This window comes from Diadema setosum, chromosome 1 (genome assembly GCF_964275005.1).
Source record: "Diadema setosum chromosome 1, eeDiaSeto1, whole genome shotgun sequence".
Taxonomy (NCBI): Eukaryota; Metazoa; Echinodermata; class Echinoidea; order Diadematoida; family Diadematidae; genus Diadema; species Diadema setosum.
Window position 1 is genome coordinate 12,567,629 of NC_092685.1, and position 24,127 is coordinate 12,591,755.

Consider the following 24,127-nt stretch of genomic DNA (forward strand, 5'->3'; position numbering starts at 1 on the left):
GAGGCCAAATATGTACTCGTGTTAATTTCTTGTGTAGAGCATATAAGCTAATGTTTTCCACAGTGAGCTGGAGTATTTGTCATATGGGAGTTTTGTTTTGTTTTGTTTTTGTACATGGCATGTACTGATCGTGTGCTGTGTAGTTGTACAATTTGTATGTGTTTAGACATTAGCTCAGAACATTTTGTGGAATAAGAGTATGTTCAGAATATGTTAAGCATTGTTTCATGAGATGTTTGTTTCTAGAAAGATTTATATTTGTATATTTAGGGCAATCAATAGCATATGTATTTTCTGTGTAACTAATTTGTTTTGCACAATGTATACATTTGTCATAATCGTACTTTCTTTGATAGTCGAATCTTTTATTTTACATGTGTGCTATACCTGCAGGTTAGTCTATTAAAATGAATTGCAGTTAACTACATGTACTTGTAAAAAGCAATCATACATGTTGTAACTCTCTCTTTCACTTTCAGTAAAATAATTAGTACTGTATAGAGTACAAAGTGTGATGTCATAGCGATTCATTGCCATGGAAATTTGTTCTCATCGACCTAGCATGGTCCAAGTGTTGATGCATGCACATGGTTCCAACCGAAGCTATAACGGAAGACTGTGATGTCATCACTTCGGTACTCTATACCACATGGTAGTACTTGTATTGCATATATTATACATGAGATTCTTCTAACCAACAGGGAGAAAAGTGGTGAAACGAATCTTTGAGTTTTCTTTCGTGTGCCACACATTTCAAAATTTTTATACATACATTTCATTTAAGTTGTTACAGTGCACTGTAATTAATATAATGAACATGGTTATAACAAAATTCTCAATACAATGAAGTAAAATTCAGGTCCCAAAATCATCATCTACGTAAATACAGTGTATATCTTGATATACTTTACTGTTCAACAACAGCTGTATAACAAAAATGGTAAAAAAACCCCACAAAACTGCCAATCATGTGGACTTCATTATTATGGGAATGGCCTGTATATGTAATATTCTTTTCAACACAAACAACCTCCAAACACTGTTAATTATTAAAACAAGGTGTCTTATGAGATTTCAAGAAAAAGGGTCAGAATCAATAGTGAAATCGACATGTATGAAATTACGACACCAGCTTTAGCTTGTGATTTTTGAGGACTGTGAAGTTAACCTGCCCAAATCGGTACACAAATGTTAAATGCTTTGTAGAAATAAAGAGCCCCACACATAAAACGCACACACACACATACACCCACATTCATCTTGTTGATATTTGATCTAGACGGAGAAGTACACAATGGTCGCTGATGTGCCTGTATGTGCATTCCGAGGTGTTCACTGGGAACTCTCAACATCTCGACCCGAATTCCCGAAGGTTGATTGAAATTAGCCCATGGATTATGCAAATTTTGTCTGCATAAATGTGTGTGATAGATCATGCAATCATCCAATAATGAATGTGCACTGATATGTGCATGTAAAACGTATGCCAATTTTGCGCTTGTTTTAATCCATGGACTGAATTTACTCCATGTATGTATTCGATTTTAACTACGGTCATGAATTTGGGGGTTCTCGAGTATAGTAATGTAAATGGTCGCTAGATGTCAGTACTGAATAATGGAATAGTGTAATTATAGTGCTGCTATGGATGTGATTTAAGAAATATGTGTTGGTATTTTCAATACAGCTCAATAAATGGAAATGCACAAAACGAGCCTTGTGAGAAAATATTCACTTGTCATTTTATTTTCTTGTACCAGTAATATGCAGGTCACCTTACAATTTTGACAGATGTGAGATAAACATTGCACAATCACAATATGCAAAGAGAGATGAGAAGAGAGGGAAAAGAATGGTGAAGTGGTGAGGTTCCTCTTGCTTATACAATTGTATGTATATGTGATGCCTGAGAGAGGCAAGTACTGTAGGTAGAAAGAAAAAAAAAATGTATAGAAGCACACCAGTGAGGTACAAACTGTGTGTTTAGAAACAAAATGGGACGAGATTTAAGTCTACAGTATATCAAATATCTACTTATGTCTTCTCTGATGCTTTTCACCGATCATTGCTGTATTCAGTGTACAGCCAAACCTGCCAGTTACCAGCTAAAGCAGCTATCTGCTGTGTGCAGCCACTCAGACAATCCCCCAAAGACTTGAGAAACCACTTGCCATAGGGGCCACCCATTTTGTATCATACCTTTAAACTCATGTAAAAGTGGATATTTTTGCATGAGTAATTTTTCATGTTCAGCGAGGTAAAGTGAATTTTGCAAGTTTTTAATGCTGCTGAATAAAAATGAAAAAGTATTGCATATAGGAAACAAATATGTTTGCCTGCTTTTATTTTTGCACTAGGTGCATGTTGCAAGAAAAGCACGAAAACTTCCACATCGCGAAAAATGTCCACTTTTATTACAGTACAGTTGCACTACTGAATCAATATAGCCAGCATAGACAGACAGAGCTTCACATATTTTTGTTGAAGAGTGTGATGAGGCTCTTTTTAATTTCTTAAAAAGAAAAAAAAAAACCAAAAACCACACACTCTCCACTTTTAAGAACTTTTGAAAAGATGATGCTGATGCTTTGCAAGTTAGTACATGTACTAGTCATGAATAGAACATGTTGAAAGAGTGTGCAACATTTTAGCTTAATCTGATAATCCCTTCAATGTGGGTGCTGTAGAGTCTCACATCCTGTTTTTTGTTCCATTCACTGCACACAGCACAGCTTGGTGAGATTAACCCGTTGAGGACGGTTTCATTTTGCTACAACACGCATTTCCCATAGACACTTGCCCGAGTATACTCGGGACTCGTCCTCAACGGGTTAAGTGCTTGAATAGACCCTAAACTTCAAAGCCTAGTTTCACAGTACCCTATCTTCCACAGTGTGTCCTTTCTTTCCATTATTTAGATTGTCCATTCATACCGAGTTATACATCATTCTAAAGCTTAGAATCTGCTCTTTCAGAATCTGCCCTTAGCCAAGGTCCACGTCTGGCAACTCTTTGGTGATTTTGTGATGCTGGGTCAAATATGACGCTGCACTGCAGAGTTAACTGCCAACCCTGAAATGGCTGCGAATTAATTCTGGCTAATGAGTCGACAGCCTCTTTACTAGTAAAAAGATTGCAATTGGTGCATAGAATGCTTCAGTTATGAGAGTGATTGGAAAATTAGGTGCACGGTAGAGGAGTAGAGATGTGGCTGAGTGATAGTGAAATCACACAGATTTCTTCTGTCCTACTTTGCCATACAGGAAGCGAGTCACAAACACGTTTTCATCACCATTTAAAGTCCAATTAAGTCCATATACCTTCCTTTCACTTATAGTGGGGTTTCTCTTGAGGTCAGGAAGGGAGAAAGTTCATGAAAATTTTTTCTGGGCTTTTACAAATTTGCCAAAATGAATCTCTCATTTACAAAGACATCGGTGTGATATTATGACATCTTGATTTCAAAGACATCTCACAGTAGGATTTGAGGGTTTCTGCTCAATGCTTGGCAGCGGAATAAGTATGCTAAGTCCAATCTTAAACATTAATGATTCTGGTCCGGATGATCTGTCATCCTTTTGCAAAAGAACATCAATCTTGTTGGAGTCAAGAGCAGACATGATTCTGAAGCGGCAGGTCCAACATCTACCATGCACGGGAGGAACGCATGCTAGAAGATGGTTCATATTCACCACACGTGTTGGCACGGGGTTTCACAATCTAGTGAAGTGAACAAGGCCAGAAGCAGGCTGTGTGATCAGCGACATCCCATCCATATAGGGCTGAAGTGGTTCTGGGACGTGAATGCTTCCGTCCCGTTGCTGAAAATTCTCCAGGATGGCAATGATCATTCTGGGCACTGCACACGCTGTACCATTTAGCTAGAACACAAGAAAATTAGGGAGAAAGTGGAGAATGGACTGTAAAATCACTGAAATATAGAGCTAGAGTAAAAAACAAAAAACAAAAACAATACAAAACAAAACAAAACAAACCAACCTTGCAGTGCACCCCTAACGAAAACTAGAAATACCATGTTGCCACAAAACTGAAGTGTATCCAGGCTGTTACACTATAGTGGTTAAAGGTAGGGAGTCCCATTTGCATGCCTTAAATGAAGAGTTGTATAAATACAGTGGTATGTTGAAGAGAGTATCATTTTAGAAACTCCCATAAAGTCTTGAAAGTGGAAGGTAACATTTAGTACATTTTTATTGACCGTTAGATTTTGAATTGATTTTTTTTCGGGGCTCACCGTAAATTCCAGTACATTACTAGGCTACCTTTGCAGACCCATGCACTGCATGTGTGTCCATCATGTATATTTTGTGAAGAAAGTTCATCAAAACTTACAAACATTTCTATATACATTCTTGCCACACACTCTATATGTTATTACATCAGCTCTTATACTTTTAGATTTGTGTTTATAGATAAAAAATACAGAAGACTACAACAAAAAGGCTTAAGTGTGGCTGACACACAGAACTACTGAGTAGTTGAGTTTTGTGCATTATTCAAATTGTAGATAACTGTTGACTTCCAAATTTCTCAGCAGTGGCCTAAAAAAGTCCCCTGAGGTTCATATTTAATGTTTTGCTGCATTTTGGGAGGTCTGTAAAATGTATTCCCTACCTTTAAGAATATACACTGATGGACCTGCATACCAGAGAAAAAAAAAGTAAAAAAATGTGTTCAGTAGGGTGTATACCAGTAGGCAGCCCAAATATGACCTTTCACTCTATAAAAGACAGAACACCGATGGCAGCATTCCCCAAATCAACAGAAGTCTAGACGAACTGACCATCATACACCTGGGTACAAAATTAAAAAAAAATGTCCGTCACAAAATGACACCTGTATGGTGCGCACAAGACACCCACCAAGATATGACCTGTGATCCCATAAATAGGTGGAATGCTGGGGGCAGCAGCACCATCAAATACAATGAGGGATTAAAGATTCACCATGATGAATGGTCTCCATATGAGTTTTGAAGAAAATTGATGAGGAAATTAGCATGGCAGAGAGCACACACAAAATATAACATGGTGGTTGCCTTTGACCCTGTAAGAGGCAAGATTTTAGGGGCAACATCACCAAAACTTTGTTACAGGGGTTCAGATTTAACCAAGATAGACCTCTGTACAAAACCTGAACTTAACCCGTTGAGGACGAGTCCCGAGTATACTCGGGCAAGTGTCTATGGGAAATGCGTGTTGTAGCAAAATCAAACCGTCCTCAACGGGTTAATCTGTCCAGAAATGTGGCTAGTAGAGAGCACACAAGCAGACCATAAAAAGTCACCTTTTTTGTATACAAAAACGAAACAAGCAAGGGCACTTCATGTGAGCCTAATATTATTGTAGACCGTTACGAAAGACCAAGAAATAAAGGTTGTTGAGTAAATTTTACTTCATGGAAAGTGTCCTACAATATGTTGTCTTGACTAGAAGAGGAACAGAGAAAAACAGGACAAACAGATGAATTAAAAAAAACAGATGGACTCACAGTGTGTGCATATTTTGCAACCTCCTGTTCCTCTGGCCTGTACTTGATTTTAAGCCGCCTGCTCTGGAAATCTGTGCAATTTGATGCACTGGAAATCTGTGGATGAATCACATACATGTTGATGGATGTTATTGCATATGCGACATTCGATCAATAGTATTACTCCGCAGATTGCTTTCAAGGGGACATTCAAAACAATTTGTATAATTTTACATTATGTAGTACAATAAATTGATAGTGCCTTGTATAGATTTATAGAACTGATTGTGGTTCTTGAGCAGACAAACCAATAATGCAGTATTTTGAGAAAAAAAAAATCACTAAATGCTGCTCCCCAAAAGTAACGTTGGCATCTTTGTATAACCCATGCTGTCATGCTTTCACAGAAGCATCACTTGGCTTCTTCACTACACATACAGACCATCAGTCACTCAAACAATTGAAATGAGTAAACACTGATTGCTCGTACATCATCCAAAACGCTGGATTTTCATTTCGACCTTTGTCCAATTCAAATGTGGCACACCAGGGCCCCGTTTCATAAAAAGCTTACATGACAGCAATTCTTGCTAGAAGAGCAATTGCCATATTAAAGTAATGACATGAAGTCAGGCTCGTGATTGGCTGTTACTATTTGAAGTTGCCATTCAAGCAACAGTTGCTATCCTAGCATCTTTTATGGATTTGGTCCCTGGTGAGATCTTCGGTCTTACCTCTCCATAGGAGTTTCTGTGGGGCATCCAGGCTTCAATGTCAAACTTTCGGTATGCTGGAGCCCCTAGATCATGGGCTGGCATGTCTAGAATCCTACAGACCAATGGAAATAAGTCAGGAAACAAAGATAGAGAGGAAAATGTCTACTTTATTTTTATCAATGATATAATTTTTTCTTTTTTTGTGGGGGGGGGGGGGGGGATGAGGGGAGTATGTTGGCACGTCATCAATTCTCACTCTCATCGTAACAATTATCATTATTATTGTTATTTTTATGAACGCCTGATCTCTATGATCTCCCACAAAGGCAAATATGACTGAGATAACTTATCAATCTTCTTTTTACTTTCTTAATCATGGGTTTAAGAAGAGTAAGAAATAATGGATACCTCACTAGAGACATCATAATGGATAAACTTAAGGATTCTCACTGGAAGTGCAAACCAAGCTCCTTGAAGAGCCCCCTCTGGATACCAACAAGCTCCCAGAACATATCTTCGCTCTCCTTCCCTGTCTCATTGGCTACCACACTGAACATCTCCACCTACAAAGAAAGGATGAAAAAAAAAAGAAAGAAAAAAGAACAGTAACCAGGGGTAGATCTAGGAATTCTGCAAAGAGGGGGCGCCTCTACAAAATTAAAGGGGGTGCACGGGCGCCCAATTTTTTCTTTTTCTTTTTCTTTTTTGTTTTGGCAAAAATTAAAGGGGGGGGGGGGGGAGGGTGGTGCGTGTCCGGAGCACTCCCCCCTGGATCTGCCACTGGTAACTGCATTAAAATCAATACACTACAAATGCTGTTACTCAAGGTCATGTTGACTATCATGATAGTCTATAAATGACCAGCTATTGGTCAAAAGTATGCCATTTTCCAAGCACCTCCCTGTTCCAAGCTTTTGAAAAAAATAAAGTAGCTACAAAGACATCAGCAGGTGGACAGGCTTGCTTCCTTTTTGCAGTGCTTATGACATAATTGCATTTGTCAATTCAGTTGCAGAGAAAATTAACTATCTCAGTCTGCAGGACCTTGGACTAGACTACTGCACTGTGCATTTACAACTTACTGTGACTCATGGACCAAGACATGTCAGTTCTGGAACACGAATCACAGTTGGCCAGCTGTTAGTCTACGGATTCTGGCACATTTAGAGAACAAACTAACAAACAAACACACAAACAAAACAGCACAAAGCCTTGGTGACAGGCTAGGCATGAAAAGCAGTAATTCCTATAACTGTAACATGGAAGAATATGCCACAATAGGGAAATTCTGCACTCTACAGAACCAATGTTGAATTAAAGAGTACTCAGCTGCTTATGAGAGATATTGAAACGTGTGCAGTAACACTCTGATCCCCTACACTTCTAGCAAGTGAAGTTCAAATCAAGTGGCCCAGAGCAAAAACACCTGTCACTCAAAATGTCCCACTTTAACAGTCCATCTGCAGGTCTCTTACAATTTTTAGACCCTTTCTATGCCAGGGACTTTGGACAGTGTGTACAATGATATGAGGTTTCTGTGCCATTTGGCACTCACAAAGCACACAAAGGGTTAAAGGACAAGTTCACCTTCATATACATGTGGATTGAGTGAATGCAACAATATTTAATAGTAGAACACATCAGTGAAAGTTTGGGGAAAATTGGACAATCCTTTCAAAAGTTATGAATTTTTTAAGTATCTGTGCAGTCACTGCTGGATGAGAAGACTACTACAGTGTACAACTGTATGATGTCACATGCGTACAACAATATAAGGAAAATAAAAAGAGAATTTCACAAAACTTTACTTTTTGAATAAAGTGCACATTTCTTCAACTTGTTACTGACATATGTTAAGGGTAATATTATTCCCCCTGCCTTCTGAATGAGAGAAGTCGAGCGTTCTTTTGTTATGCGAGAAAAAGTGAAAATATGTTGATTTTTCTTTATTCTTTCTTTATATCGTTGTACACATGTGACATCACAAGCTATAGTAGTCTTCTCATCCAGCCGTGACTGAGCAGAAACTTCAAAAATTCATAACTTTTGAACGGATTGTCCGATTTTCCTCAAACTTTCACTGATGTGTTCTACTACGTAATATTGCTGCATTCACTGAACCCACATGTCTATGAAGGTGAACTTGTCCTTTAATGAAGGCATCCTACCTTGGTGAATTGGTGGACTCGGTACAGCCCCCTTGCCTCAGCACTGTGAGCAGTCTCTGCCCTGAAGCAGCGACTCACAGCGCACATTCGCTTTGGAAGTTCACTCATCTCCAGGGTCTTGTTCAGAAAGTATCCTGTTGTTGGGGATGTACAATGGCTGTATGTAAAGTGTCAACATCTTCCACATAGCACAGATTCAACTGTACAGCAGAGAACTACGAACGACTTTCCAGAGTTCTCTCTTGTTTATTTTACTGTTTTCCTATTTTCACATGATTTTTTTTTTTTTTTTTTTTTTTTTTTTCAAATAAACCCCACAACTTGACCAGCACAAATGCAGGAGAATTACATAGGTAATCATGCCAGATCTAAGTGTGTTTGATTGTTTGATTTTTTCCTCCTACATTACTGGTCTACTTTACAGACAAGTCATATTGTTTTGTCCAGCCAATCACAATATGAAAATTGTGAGGGGAGCAACCAATGAGAAACTAATGACTGTTAGGCAGCATCTCAGTGGATAAATCAAACAACTCCAAACTCCAAACACCAATCCATGACTGCACAACTCTACTTATGTCATCTTCATGTTCTACTAGGAGTTCATGACTTAAATGCATGCATACGTCCGTTTAGTCAGATATGCAGGGCTAAAAATGGAGCATGAAAGAGGAAATTAAATTACACTTTCACTGTCTGAACTAAGGAATACGACACCCAAGTGGTCTATTACAAAGAACATTGAGGAAATCCTAGCAACATTGAATACACTGTACATGAAACAACAACAATGCAATAGATGACAACAACACTCAATGTAAATATGACAGGTGAGTTATTCACAATACCTGCTATTCCGACTTCAGCTGTCCCGGCTAGGCAGTAGTCACTGTCTTGGTGCGCAGGTGAGAGACGATACACTTGGGTGTGAAGGCCTTTGGTCCTCATTCCACAACCCTCCTGCAGTCAGGATGAGTCAAAAAAAGAAAGTCATGCAGTTCTCATAACTTGTATTATTTAGTTTCATCAACTGGACACAGAATATCAGTAACTACTCATACAAGTCTAACATTGAAAAAAAACAAAAAAAAAAACAAACAGGAATACCTTATGTGAAAATCTCCTTACTAAAAGTTCTTGAATGGTGGAATTTTTGGTCTGTGCTATGACCCCAAGGACCATGCTTATTCAAATGAAGGCAACATCTACAATGCAGTTAAGATGTTTGTGACCTGCACTCTAAAACATATGATACGTATCCACATTCTCTCATGACTATCAACAGTCGATATGAATCCAAACATAATCTATTGCAGATATTTCTTGAAAATATGTTTTTCTTGGGAATCTCCAGGAAATTTCTCATGCATCATCAAAAACAAAACTTCAATAGCATATACATCAGGAATACTCACAAAAACAACTGGCTTCACAACATCTGGAACCTTCAAGACTGTGAATCCATGTCGGTGGACCAACCTGTCAACTGTAAATCTTACGAGGGCATCCTCCAGCATTGCCCCCGCACCTTTCAGGTAATATGATCTGTGCCCTGTCACATGGCCAAGATTTCTGTCAGGAACAATAATAGGAAACAATACTTTTTTTCTCCTTTTTTTTTAATGCACTATCACAGTGATTGTTCCAAAAGAATCAGTTCTGGGTTATTGCTTTTTAATGTAATCAGACTTTTGTTCCTTGTTCCAATACTTGATTACATGTCATGTATGCACATAATATTTTTTTTTTCTTTAATGATGATATACTTTGAGTACTTTGAGGGCCCCGTTTAAATTTTGGCATGCCTTTGGAAAGATTTTTTATTGGGGGGGGGGGGGGGGGGGAGTGAAGAATCGGCACCCTTTGAAACTCGAACAAAGAAGGGCCTGAGTGACTGTTCACAATTATGACAAATGAAATATCTCATTTCGAATTGGAAGCCGTTTATTTATTTGCTATCGCATAAATGTAAACAGGCTTTTCTGCATTGGATGCCAACTTACTTCAGTCGCAGTATGTCCAAATTCTCACCGAGTTCGACGTGACCCTTCATAGGGAAGTCAAACTTTCTCTTCCGGTTGATTTCTTCAATCAGCACAGGCTCCGCATCCTCTGAAAGGGGCTGATTTGGGTAATGATATGAAAGTTTGCATTTTCACTTCAATAATTAGTTAGTCTCAATGTCAAATATATTTGGACTACCTAAACTGGTGGAAAAAGAAATTAACATTGAATTGAATTTTTGCAATCAATTCATTTTACGGTAGTATGGAGAGTGTTATATACAAACGCAAGATTGAATGGACATTTTCAAAAACTATATTGCCTCAGGCAAATTTGTTCTGCTAAATATTCAAGCTCACACTTTGTTTAATTAAAGTTGTCAATGAGTTCACAGTTTTAGTCTGTAGAAACCAATCCATGAACTTACATGTACCTGGTATGTTCTTGTTACTTGTTCATCAGCAAAGTTGATTGGTATTAGCCATAGCTTTAAATCAACATCTAAATCTACAGTCATAGTGCAGTAAAACTATCGTGTGTAAATTTTGTGGTGTGGAAATTTTCATTAATTTTGTGTTCAACTGAAATATCACAACAATAATGACACATGGACCCTTTTGGAGACATCAAAGTTTTCACAAAAGTAATCTCTTCAGCCAAAACTATAAACAAAACAAAGTTCACTGAAACTGATCCACCATGATAAATTGTAAGTTTCTAATGTGACACTAAATCTTACCACATCTGGATGAGTGGAGTTTGGAATGGCTACAGCCAGTTGGTAGAATTCACTCTCAGCTTCCTGTAGAAGTGCATTTTGCTCTATGAGTTGCTCCTCTTTTTCATATGTATCCTACAGATGTAGAATTCAGTAATGAGAGAGAAAGGATGAAGAGAGATGGACAAGAAAGAGATCTTAATGGAGGGTCCAGTCTTTGCTGTATACTTAGGAATTCTTATTGTTTTGAAAAGATGACAGCTGAGTTGGACTGCTGTGAAATAGTGGATTGCATTTTGGGTTCATTTGAATTTTGACACATGCTATCTATTACACAGACTTTCTTGTGATTGCCATAAGTCTTTGTGATGTTTCACTATCTTGGGAATAATTATCTCCCTCTAAAGGATTATCTTTGACAACCCAAAGTCTCCTACATTTAACCCAAATTTAACCCAAATTCTCATCAAGCTTCCAGCCAAAATAGGCAGCAGTGTGATTCTTTGCAAAATGAAAGCGTAGCTAAACAACTCAAAACATCACATGAAATAAAACTTGTCACTGCACATGATTACGGGCTTGTACGTTGCAACCATACCGAGGCACTGAATCTGATCTTACTGCTGTAATCCATAGCTTACATGCTCTGCACTTTGGAGATCTTTGATATCTTTCTGGAGCTGAGAAACCTTTGCCTGAATGCCTTGAAGGAGCTGCAACTTTGCCATCTGTGACCAAAGGAAATAATAAAGATACAGAAGCAGTCAACTGAAAAACTGCAAAGTAATCTAACACCAAATATACAACGCCAAATAACGAGTGTTTCTACTCAATTAGGAAGACCTTTGAACATACACTGTCACATTCTGATGAACTATTTAACACAGGGCTATTGTTGTTGCTTTGTTTTGTTTGTTTTTTGCAGAGATGCCCATAAGAAGGAATATTTCTGTTCACAGTGTAGTTTCTAAGATGTTCCTGCTTTGTAAATGAACACATGCTTACTGTAAGTGATTAACAAATTGCCCTATGTTGTACAACGACATAAATAAGCACTGGTCAAATCAATCAGTTTTTAGCAGTAGCCACGATAAAAATTATGGGCATATATATGTATGACAGCCGGTGCTGGATCTAATCCTTATAGCATGCAACAGGTACTGCGTATTTATTCAAATTTGATAATTTGGTGCCCACTTACGTTGATGCAGGACAATTTGCTAATCAGTTGGAATAAACAACTCGACTCAAGAATTTCATTAATTTTTTTTATGCATTATGTCTCCATTTTAAAACAGAAACCTACACTGCTTTGCTTTTAAGAATGTCATAATTATGTACTTTAAGTTATAAAGCCTCTTATCAGCTATCAGTTTTATCAGGTTTATCAAATATCACTCACAACTTCACTGACGTCCACTGTGCCCTTTCTGTGTTTGATGCTGGCTGCAATGAGCTGGGCATTTTTTCTAATGTGTGCCACGTCTATGTCAGGCTTGAAGTCTGCTGAGTAAATCCAGTTTCTCGTCTCTGTTGCGTTGCTGGTCATCAATCTCCTGGACAGCCGCTGGTAGGTGGGAGGTCCATGGCAAAGGCTACAGCCTCCTCCTGCCAGCTCACCTTCTCTTCCAGTTGATGTTGCAGAGGTGACTGCATTCTTCCTAAAAAATGTGACGCCCCTGGAGGACTGCTGGAAAAATTTCCTGAGATGTGACAATCTCCAGTACAGACGTAACTTATTCTCACAGAGTGTAGCCATCTATGGTGCAGAGAGAGGACATTCATTAGATCAGTGATAAGTAAATTCAAATGCAAAGACGTTTCTAATTGCAGTCAAGTTGTGTGATAGCACATTATACTTTAAAATGACAGAATTTTAATAACCTGGTACCATACAGATGTCTTGAACAATAGTATGGTATTATATCCGTGTTGCAGTCAGGCATATCATGCAGGGTGATAAAAAGATGGCCATGTCCTCAACACAGTCGTACATTCCCCAGTCATTTGAGCTTTTTGTTTTGAAGTAGCATGACCTCCCCCTTTCTACATTTAACTTCGTTTATTTCTGTGTTTCTCGCTTCTAAAGGGTTGGTACATCAGTATTGGTTGAGCCTGAGGTGAAGATTCAGCTTTTAACGTTCTCTAAGATATTTAAAAACCATTAGAACTATGAAATGTTAAAGAACATACAATTCTATAAGGGGAATCCAAATTTTATTTGATGAAAACTGATCTTGAAATGACTGATGTGTTCTGCAACTGAGGTATCCAAAATTTGCGAAAACAAGGTAACAAAGAGATCCTTATGAATGTTGTGGCCTGTCACATTTTATTTTCTCATTAGATTATCTCATATTCTAATATAAACACAGTCGGTGTGACACACACACACACACACACACAAACAAAAGTTTGAAACCTGCGTCTCCATCTTAACTGTTTTATAGCAGTGGAAGTACCGTGACTCATCTACTAGGCTACAGTAGTACAGGCCCATGACAAGAACATCCACATTCATTCACATTGCAGACGAGTGCTCTTGTACACAGTCCCATATGTTCTACTTCACGTTGGTTCTCAGTAGGCTGTTCTTGAACTGCTGGTTCCAATGTGGTTGTTTTATTCAGGGCAGATCTCAAATAAACTACAACTCCGGTAAATAAAGTGTTTCATCAAATCACTTACCCTGGAATGTCATATGCAGTTCTATTTTCACGTTTCCGCGAGAAAACGGACTATAACTCGTCAACTCTATGTTGCAATGAGCCACCGTGGCGCGCCCCGCTAGCAGCAGCATGAGCGGATTGCAGCGCAGCATGCAGCCGCCCCGGCCGCCGCGGCGGCGGTCTACGCGACTCGCGCTCGATCGCCCGCCCAAATAGGGCTAGCTATAAAGAGCTGATGATGATGTTGACCTGTTGCAATCCACATGGGATGCATGCAGGTTCGGATGTACGTTGTCGAATGTGTCACTATACTTTTATAATATTTTGATCTGCACTCAGTTTCTTGACCAAGGATACGAAAATGGCCGATGCGATGAATCTCGAAGAAAGGTAAGCACTCGACACTCAATGTTTGATAACTACGTTATTTCAGTGCAGTGCGGAAAGAAAAAGACCCGGCCCTGCTTGCGTGTGTGAACATCTCAAGAGCTAACTATAAAACAGTCCCGGTAATTGCAATTTACGTTAGTAGCGGGTAGATTGGTTGTGCCACTGCATTCTAATAATATCATTGACTCTAGTCTCTATGGACCTTATCTGTGTCACAGATTTATCGAGAATTTGTTTAAAGTTGTTGAAAATTCCATGACATTATACACATTTGGCAAGCCACACATTAGTATTGACAGTCAAACATTTGTGGCACTATTAATGCAATTTCATATTCATGTGAATATCTAATCATGGCAAACTGTCAAAATTGTGCAATATAATTTCAAACAAGTATCAAGTCACTCCAGTGAAGGTGAACAACAACAATTCATTTTATGGGAAGTGTTGATTCATATACATCGATATAGCATATTATTGATAGGCCTAACGTTAGTTCTAAGTCCAAATCAGAAATATTTAAAGTCCTCAGTACAGACATGATGGCACTCGGTTTCACGGTATCGCGGTTGAAAAGCTCCATCTGGAACATCACTCAACGTTGGAACGTCTGGAACATCACTCAACTTGATCAGTATAGAATGTTAACTGATTAGTGATTTTGTGATTCCTGAGCTTTATGCTTGAATAATGACATTTCAAAGTAAGACAAATAAGCCTGTAGATTATTTTCTACTCTCATAACATTGACTAGCCTTCTTTTTTTCCCCCTATGCACTGTGGATGTCTTCTTCAAATTATCTTCTTTTCTGGGAATTTACAGAATCCTGGAGTTGTGCAAACAGGATGCCAATGGAATTCCAGACTCTGTCCTGCGGAAGCAACTGCCCAACATAGATACGCAGCAGAGAGTGACGGCAGTAAATAGGCTGTTGTCATCAGTGAGTAAAACACTACAGTATTGCCTCTACCTTGTCTACCTACCATAAATAGAATGCTAGTAACAATTGTTGAAATTCAGCAGGCCTACTCATTAAAAAAAAATAATAATAATAATCTCTCACCCTGTATTGTCACTTAAGATAATGCAGTCTTTGTGATGTTGTATATTTCTAAATAAGTAACTCTTTCAATGCAAATGGCAGCATCATATGAACAAGGTAAACAAAAAAAGTACAATTTTGAGATTAATGAAATCAGTGTGATTATAACAGAGTGGATGACAAAAACAAAAACAACAACAACAACTACAACAAAAATGCTTTTCAGGAATTGTATAGGCTGAATGTCATCAGTCCAAATTATGGTAAAGTTTGCTAGTCTTATTGTTTGTTTCTTTGTTGATAAATATATGCATTATATATATATATATATATATATATATATATATATATATATATATATACTTTTTTTTTTCATTTCATTTCATTCTTTCTTTCTTTTTACCTAGGTCAACCCACCTTCACACAGTTGATGTATTACAAACCATTAAACTCACATTTCTGATATTACATATTATGCTTCAATGAACATCTTGCTGTTGTCAATATGGTTATGTTTTTATCACAGGGCAAAATAGATTTGGTGAAAACAAGTTCTGAACTTCTGTATAGACTGAAGGACCCAGCCTCTGTAAGGTAAGAGCTGAGTTATGTCCCCACAATAGTGCAGTAGAAAATCACAAGGAGTATGTCGCTGACAAACTTAAGTACACACAAAGTGCAAAACCCATGGTTACCAGAAGCAACAAGAGATGAATATCGGGTTGTCAGAAATTCACTAAAAGGACATATTATTCACCTGATTTTAATTATGACTAGAAAAGCACTCTGAGAGCGCAGACCTCCGCCAAGCAGTTACTTTCCACCGATGATCTTGCTCTTCCCAAAGAGATTTTTCTCCTCTCTACCACTGGGGAAAAGCTCTTTGGACTCTTCCAAAGAGATCAGTGATTTCCACCCATTATAGGCCTACGTACTGCATTGTGTGCTGAAAGCCGCCCAATTTCCCAATATAGAAGCCTTTGTTACGTCATAAACCCTCAGTTGCACAGCGCGCCTCGCCCTAGCAGAAAGTGGAGCACACACTTTAGTGCGCGCATGCAAACCTCAAATACGCGTAGCCTGAAGTCCCAAGTTCATTGACCCTACGTGCCAAAATGTAAAAAATCCTTCATAAATTCCCCCAAAATTCTCGGATCACTACCAAAAGTTAACCGTTTGTTACTTGTGTCATTCTCAACCTTTCCTGCAAGTTTCATCCCAATCTGTTAACTACTTTTTGAGTTATTTTGCACACGGACAAACGAACGAACGAACTAACAAACGAACCAACGGTAACGAAAACATAACCTCCCCCCTTGGCGGAGGTAATAATTGTAAACCAAAACGAACAAACCCAAACCCAAACCCAGGTACATTTTCATATCTTAGTCTGATCTGATCTACCCATGTGGGATTGTAATGAATACATATTACTGGTGTAATGAGCTTTTATTTGTTATGTTTCCAAACTTAGAAATGCCATTACTCTCAATAGGATTATCAATTTTCTGTTCCCTGTGGAATGGCATGTTACATCATCACCTGCCATTAAAGGTCCAGTTTACCTTTGGGAGCTGTGATTTAAAACATTTTTAAGATATCACTTTTGATGCATGGTGTAGGTCTGTTGTACCACAAAACATCCTACCATGTAACATTTTTGCAATAAAGCCTAAAATATAAGGAAATATCAGTATTTTTCTTAATAAACCACAACTGTAGACAGTTTAGTCTGGAAACATCTTTATTTTAACTATTGTTGACATTTTTTGTATTTAACAATACTTAACGTCGATGATACGAATTTGAATTTTTACAGTGGTTGTTTCTATCCCTAACACACATTTTAGAACTATTTTAAAGCACTAATGCTGGGTATTGTTTCATCTGCAAGTGGTGAATTATGCCTTTAATGTCTCAGTTTCTGCTGCTTTGTCCTTCCCCGTTGTGTGGTCACAGTAAAATCAAGGGGGCTGACAACCAGGAGCGGCTTGTGTACCAGATTATAGAGCAATCCGGCAACAAGGGCATATGGACGCGGGACATCCGACTGAAGAGCAGCCTCCAGCTCACTCAGCTGAACAAGATCCTCCGCAATCTTGAGAGCAGGAAGCTGATCAAAGCAGTCAAGCCTGTTGGTGTGAGTCCGCCAAACTCGTCTCCTTTGTGCTAGAGGACCGATGGCATTGTTTCCTTTCAGCTTGCTTTTTGTTAGCATTGATGGAAATTGACATTGATGCATTGGTGCAAATATGGGATTCACCTTGTACCTTAGTTGGAGATTTCTTTTTTATTTGTACGTATTATGTTTGCATTTCTATTTGTTTTGGTGACCCCTTTTCTGTGCTGTGAAATTATGTTGCTCTTTTGTGTGCACTTTGTTTGGCACTTTGTCTGGCTGAGCGTGGGTTAAAACTGCCAAATGCACCATTTGATCATACCATGACACATTCAAAAGTATTGTTTTGAAAGTGCATTTTATCTGTAACCATTTGCAATAGCAGAAAAAAAAATGAAAAAGAAAAGAAAAGAAATATGCGGAACGATGAGCTCTACCGTGTGAGATGAATACTAGATAGCTCATTACCTAGCAAGGAGGAGTAATAACCCATGTTATGTCACAAAGTGAATGGGGAGGAAAGGATGATCATTTCATCGTAGCTTGTTGGTTTCACCTTCACTTCATTTTCAACTAGGTCAAGATACGAGGACTTGGAAGGAATAGACAAATCATTAGAATCCATATTCAGTCTCTGGGGTATGGAATTGATGTGTAGAAGATTGCATACTGACTGTGATATTTTTGTATTCTCTCTTTTTATTACCATTTTTACTATTTTTTGTTTGTTTGTAGTGCTGTTATGAAGATGACTACTGATATGTCATTCTTGAACTGGTTGTATTTCATTTTGGAACAGGCTACAAGAAAGAAAGCCTACATGCTGTTTAATCTAGAACCTGATCCCTCAGTCACTGGAGGCACATGGTACAGCGATCAGGAGTTTGAGTCAGAGTTTGTTGAAGTCCTGAATCAGCAGTGCTTCAAATTTCTGCTTCAAAAGGTATGTATGGTTACTAAAAAATACATTCTGCATGCCTACCATTTGGATGTTGTCTGATTGAGCAGCAGTTTTGCTTTCCAAGGGGTGCTGAATTATGGCACCAAAGTCAGTCACCAAGGGTAATTAGATAAGATGACGTGGTCGTCCTGAATTCATGCCATGCAACTCCCAAGTAAAACCTGATGGACTCTGTATAAAGCTTTTTAGGACTTGAGAATCTTGTTGGGAACAGATTAACTGCTCAGTGCCTTAATTTTCCTGTTATTATGAACTTTTCATGTTTGCCATGTACTGCAAACTGGAAGAAGGATTAGATGGTAGATGGAAAACTAATGTGGACATTGACTGTAACTTCATGGGGGAGGAGCAATTCACAGGATTTGAGCAGTGTCGTTAAATTGCATGCTTTAAATGAATGCGTATCTTGACTAATATTCATACCGTGAATGTACGCTGTATGTACATGATATAAGATGCCCCTCCCTGTTTTTTTTTGAAAACTTACAATCTATCACAGGTGAAGGGTAATTATCTATTTTGTCACTTAATATATGAGACACATGAAAAAGAATTCTGCAAAGCTGTTTTGTTCTGAAACATCGTGTTGTTCCATCACTGGTTGGGTTCATGTGTTGTCAGTGCATAGATACCAGGCAAAAGTCAGAATTCAGGTCCTGGTAGTATCAAAGTTAAGGCCCTTTCATGCACAAAGTAGCTTCATGTAGGTTATTGTAGCTGTATGTCAGGCCTATCTTTGCGTAATATTTGGTATCCCTTTACTACTTGTTAGTAAAACAAGTTTCAGGCTACATACACTGTATGGCATTCTGCTATCATTCCTGGACCAATGTTCAATTTGTAAACATTATAATATTATTGCAAAGTCATCTCTCCAATGTTAGGTGGAGAATGCTGCTGGATCACATGCAGACCCGTTGCTAAGGAGAAACCAGTCTTATGCATCATCAGAAGAAGTCTGGAAATTCATCACTGAACTGAGGATAAGCAAGGTAAAGCAATGATATTGAATATGATGATAGATATCATGATGATGATAAAATTGACAATGACAACGATGACACATTCAAACCTGCCTTAGCAGCCACTAATCTATAGAGGCCACCTGTCATAAATGGCCGCTAAAAATATTCCCCCCAAGAGAAAAACCATGTTGAGAACTCTGTCTGTAGTGGCCAGCTGTCTAACTGTAATGGCCCCTATTTTCTCTCCCTTTGTCCATGCTTTGGAAGTTGTCACTTCTAGTTTTTTTTTTTTTTTTTTTTTTTTCATAATCACGATCAATGAATTAAGTGTCTTCATATTTCCATGCAGTGTATATGAAAAAAAAAAATGCATGCTTATGCTTTGTCTCTTTGCTTGTAACTTAGTTGATATTTTGTGCTCTAATACTGACGTCGTCACTAGCTACATTGCTCAGTGTGTGACCAGTCTTCTCATTATAAATGATTTCTACCCCACCGCTTAGGTTGACCTGTCTGTGGAAGACATTACCACCATCTTGAACACTCTGATCTACGATGGTAAAGTTGAGATGACTGTCAGCGTTGGAGCAGGGTCGTCCTCCTCCACTTCAAGTGACCAGGTTAAAGTCTATCGTGCCATCCAACCACTGACCCAGCCCACTGGACTGATGAAGTCACCTTGTGGAGTTTGTCCAGTAAGTTCTACTCTACTGATATTGGGGAAATTTCTTTGTGCATTTCAACTGGAAAATCAAGATTGCACAAGTCTCCAGATGCAGGATTCTGATTGGCTTATAGCAGTACCTCTCTTGTGCATGGAATGCATTTGATAAAAAGTGATGTGTTTATTACTTTGTAAAGTAAGAATTTTTTGCAGCATGAAATTTCATGAATTGGAGCCAATGGTCTTTTTCGAGTCATAAAATTTGCGCAAAATTGCTACCGGCAGTCAATGCATATAGTCTAGACAAGGACTACAAGGACTTTTGTGTGCATTTTAATTTTGCGAATCTTGGCTCTTGCAAAATTGAGAAATTAAAAAGCATGCAGAAATTCTGGTTATACAGTGGTTCATGCGATATTCTTTGTATTGTGAATGCCCTATAACAATGAGCAAAGTAGAGTGCTGACCAATTTTCTTGATTATAGTTAAATGTGAAAGACACACTGATATACCTCTTTCTTGGTATGATAGACACAAAAAGGGGGATGAGAGTGAATTTGAGATGAGGTCATCGTGGTTTTAGAATGTTAGCTCGTTGAGATCGAGATGATTTTAGCTGTTACACCCATTTCCCACAGACACCTGCCTGAGTGTTTTTTACTCAGGACTAGTCTTCAGCAGGATTAGAAGGTTATGATTTTTCTTGAGCTGAATATGGTGTAGATGTTTACCACAACACAACCATGTCTCATGGGGCTTATTATTGTTAAAGGTACTAGCCCACATTTGCAAACCCACGAAAATCAAAACTGCATAAAACAGGTCCAATATGACTTCAAGTACAAGTTACAACAGTAACATACCTCACCTGTCGCTCTTTGTCTATACCATTCGATAAAAGAGAGAAAATCATCGTTTTAAAATCAATTTTCAAACCGGGTCAACCCGACCCAAAATCGAATTACGAGCGCGGGCTATAGCTACGTACATTGTACATGTAACACGTACGTGGACCGGAGCTAGCGAGCGTTATACGCATGCATACGGATTACAGTGCATTTTCATTTATTTTTATGAAAGTAATGGACTAATTGGAACGAAATTTTGCACAGGTGTTACTGCAATCATACCCAAACTCCATGCTAACTATGAGACCAATTGCTGCAGGTTTACAAATGTGGGCTAATACCTTTAAACTGGTAAAATGAAACAAATAAAAGACAGATAGAACCTGGTATCTTCAGCATAGTGTGTGCTTTAGTTTGTGCTTGGTTTATTGAAGCAAACACTGTAAGATTGATGCCAAAAAGTTTGTGACCAACACTTTAAACAAATGCAAAAGAAGAGGAGACAAATGACCTACTCAGCAGTAATTCTTCTGAAAATATTTTGTTCGTTTTAGTGATATTCAATTTTTCCTAGTATGTCCAACAAGCCTTCTTTTTTCCCAGTTCAGATTAGTTCTCTTAAATATTCTCGAACATACATTGTAGATTGGGTGGTAATATTGTTAGGTACGTGTATGTTCAATTTTAGGCAAGAATGTGAAGATGAAATCAGATGTGGGCAGTGAAAGTCTCCTAGAGAACCTCACATAGAAAATGAATGTACATGGAATGAATTTGTTTTCTTGGGTACTTTCTCTGCTAGCTGATACTTCTCACTGTTTTTCTTAAGTAACCATCTGTTTATTACTGTGTAGAGTATTTAAATGAAGTTAGTTTGCGTATCACTTTTCTTATTCTTGTTTTTATCCAGGGTGCTCAAGACAAAATTTATACTCATATCTTGTCATACAGTAGTACTATGCTTTAATTGTGGCAGTATGCTGTCAGTAGACACCACCTTGGTGAATTATCCAGGGATGAATCACAGATGGTCTTAAAAAGAAATCTTTTATTTCCCACCGTTATGTTCTGCTGTCTGTCAGGTCTTCAACCAGTGCTATGAGGGAGGGGCAATATCACCGGCCACGTGTATCTACATGAAGGAATGGATGGATTACTGACAGCGGCTGTCAGACATCGCCTTTGTGGGATGTCCCCCAGGAATGGACACACATGCTCACAAACGAACAAACAAACAAACAGTGCTGACACCCTGGGACATGATTCCGTTGCATGTTGACAGACAGAAGCTTTTCCAAGCAAGGATACAGTGGTGTGCAATGATGGGTGTAGTCATGAATTAATAGGTTACAAGGCAGAGATCACAGCATACACTTTGGATGGATGAAAGTGAATATACCCAGTAGGCCTGGGCGTACAAAGAAGAGACAGAGGTTTGTATTCGGACTTTTCCCCGAGTGGTAAGCAGCGGTACCAGAAACTTAAAAATGGGGATTTAACGTTATGTGAGTATGAGTGCCACACAACTTTTCCTGTTGAAAAGTCTTCAAACGTTTTACTTGAGAAACAGGTAGCATGGGGATACCATGGCGAGGGAAGGCTGGCCCTGTTCGGATTTATTCGAGAATCCCCAAAATTAGTTGTGTGTGCAGGGTTATCGCTGATTTCTCTGTCAGTACACACACAGCTGAAGAGAATCTTGACTGAAGTCGACTGTTACCTATGAGTGTACACTTTGATGCACATATTCAATGACTGGTGCTATTCCTGGTATTTTGCTGCCCTCTGATGGGCAGTGGGGCCATACAAGAATCCCCATGCTACCGTGTCTTTAAAGTTTATATCCATTGTAATGGAAGAAAAGAAGATTTGCTTGATTATGGACATACTTTTAACAGATCATTTTATTTCTGTGTTTTATTTTTTTTTTTAGTCAGGTTTTCGTGCATCCAAGATGCCACATGTATATGTTCTAAATATGTGCATGTACAGTGTAGTAATATACATGTGCATAATTGTTGGAGAAATTCTGAAAAGTTCTACAGATTTGGAAATGATCCTGATGGCCTTTACTCACTGGCAAGAATTCAGCATAGCTCCATCAGTTGACTGGGGTTGGGCTCTTCCATGAGGTCAGCCAATTTCCCAGGGTTAAGCTTAGCCCCGTTCCAGTTCTCACTGGCTATTTTGAGGAAAGTGGGTTAATCCTAATGACACACTGGGACTATCTGGGCAGATTGGTGAAAAAACAACAACAAGAACACAATAACAACAAGAACGAGAAAAGAGCTCAAAGGCGTACTGTCGGATAGGGAGTTCAAGAAATGGGCAACACGCCCGTGCATATATATATATATATATATATATATATGAGTCGTCTGAAATAGCAACAGGCAATCTGTAGGCAATCTAAGGTACCCTTTCATTTGGTGAACTTAGGTAGGTCTATTTTAGTGTTAAATTCAACTCATCATGTGAGTATGTGTACACAGGGCAGTCCCATTTGCTGTAAATCACCCCACCTACTGTCAAGGGAAAATGTCAACCTGTAATGTAAGACCACTAGAAAATGGATCAGCCCTCAATTACCAGGTGCATGAATAGATTGATACAATTTGAGAGAATGAAAATAAATGGATATTCCATGTCATAAGTGCATAGACAAACAAGGGTACATCTTACAATAGGAGATTCAGGCTTCTAGCAATCTTTAGTGATTTGCTGGCGAGCTCTCATCCACTTCTGAGGACTTCTTCAGGCCAAGCAATCACTTGCTCTGAAGAAGTCCACAGAGGTGGATGAAAGCTCACCAGCAAATCACTAAAGGTTGCTAGAAGCCTGAATCTCCTATCGTATGATCTCCCCAACTGATGAAAGTTTTTTGCATCAAGGGTACATCTTGCTTTAGTTCAGACTTACTACTCAATTTAAATGTCACTTAAACTTGGAAAACATATCTTGCAGATGCTCGGAATTCCGTATATTTGGGGAAAGAAAAATATTACTGTACCCTTACTCATACTATGTACACTTTATTACTTGTGTAGACAGAAGCAAAATTTGTCAACAGTATAATACACCGCAATGATAGAATATCTATGAGTACTTCTTTAACCATTTGCAGTTGTTTCATAATGTCAGGATAATCTTTCAGATCTGCTTAGAACAAATGTTGGTAGTATGGAGATTCAGGTAATCATACACAGTTATGATACATAGAGAAATTTTTTGCTGCATCATAAAATCTGATTGAACAGCCTTCTTTTCGTGCATCACTGATATTGTTATTTTTCTGCAGAGTAAAACTTAAGTTATCAATTACCCATTACTTTGTGATGGAAAAAGTGAAGAGAAATTACAGCTAAAAGCAGA

General features: G+C 38.4%; 2 protein-coding genes across 2 annotated transcripts; one reads left to right on the forward strand and one right to left on the reverse strand.

Annotated features, from left to right (window-relative positions):
• Positions 1-1,717: 1,717 nt before the first annotated feature.
• On the reverse strand, positions 1,718-12,855 carry LOC140236969 (serine--tRNA ligase, mitochondrial-like). Its single transcript, XM_072316918.1, has 11 exons — positions 12,499-12,855; positions 11,738-11,824; positions 11,118-11,231; positions 10,378-10,496; positions 9,790-9,946; positions 9,223-9,334; positions 8,375-8,508; positions 6,657-6,769; positions 6,225-6,318; positions 5,512-5,607; positions 1,718-3,881 (listed from the first exon to the last, which is right to left on the reverse strand). The coding sequence occupies exons 1-11, from the start codon at positions 12,853-12,855 to the stop codon at positions 3,714-3,716; spliced, it is 1,551 nt and encodes a 516-aa protein (XP_072173019.1). The 3' UTR covers positions 1,718-3,713.
• Positions 12,856-14,030: 1,175 nt separating this feature from the next.
• Positions 14,031-22,772, forward strand: LOC140227024 (DNA-directed RNA polymerase III subunit RPC6-like). The gene is made up of 8 exons (XM_072307458.1): positions 14,031-14,155; positions 14,979-15,096; positions 15,725-15,792; positions 17,158-17,338; positions 18,117-18,260; positions 19,163-19,270; positions 19,747-19,938; positions 21,838-22,772. Exons 1-8 carry the CDS (start codon positions 14,127-14,129, stop codon positions 21,913-21,915), a joined length of 918 nt encoding a protein of 305 aa, XP_072163559.1. The 5' UTR covers positions 14,031-14,126; the 3' UTR covers positions 21,916-22,772.
• The last annotated feature ends 1,355 nt before the right edge of the window (positions 22,773-24,127 follow it).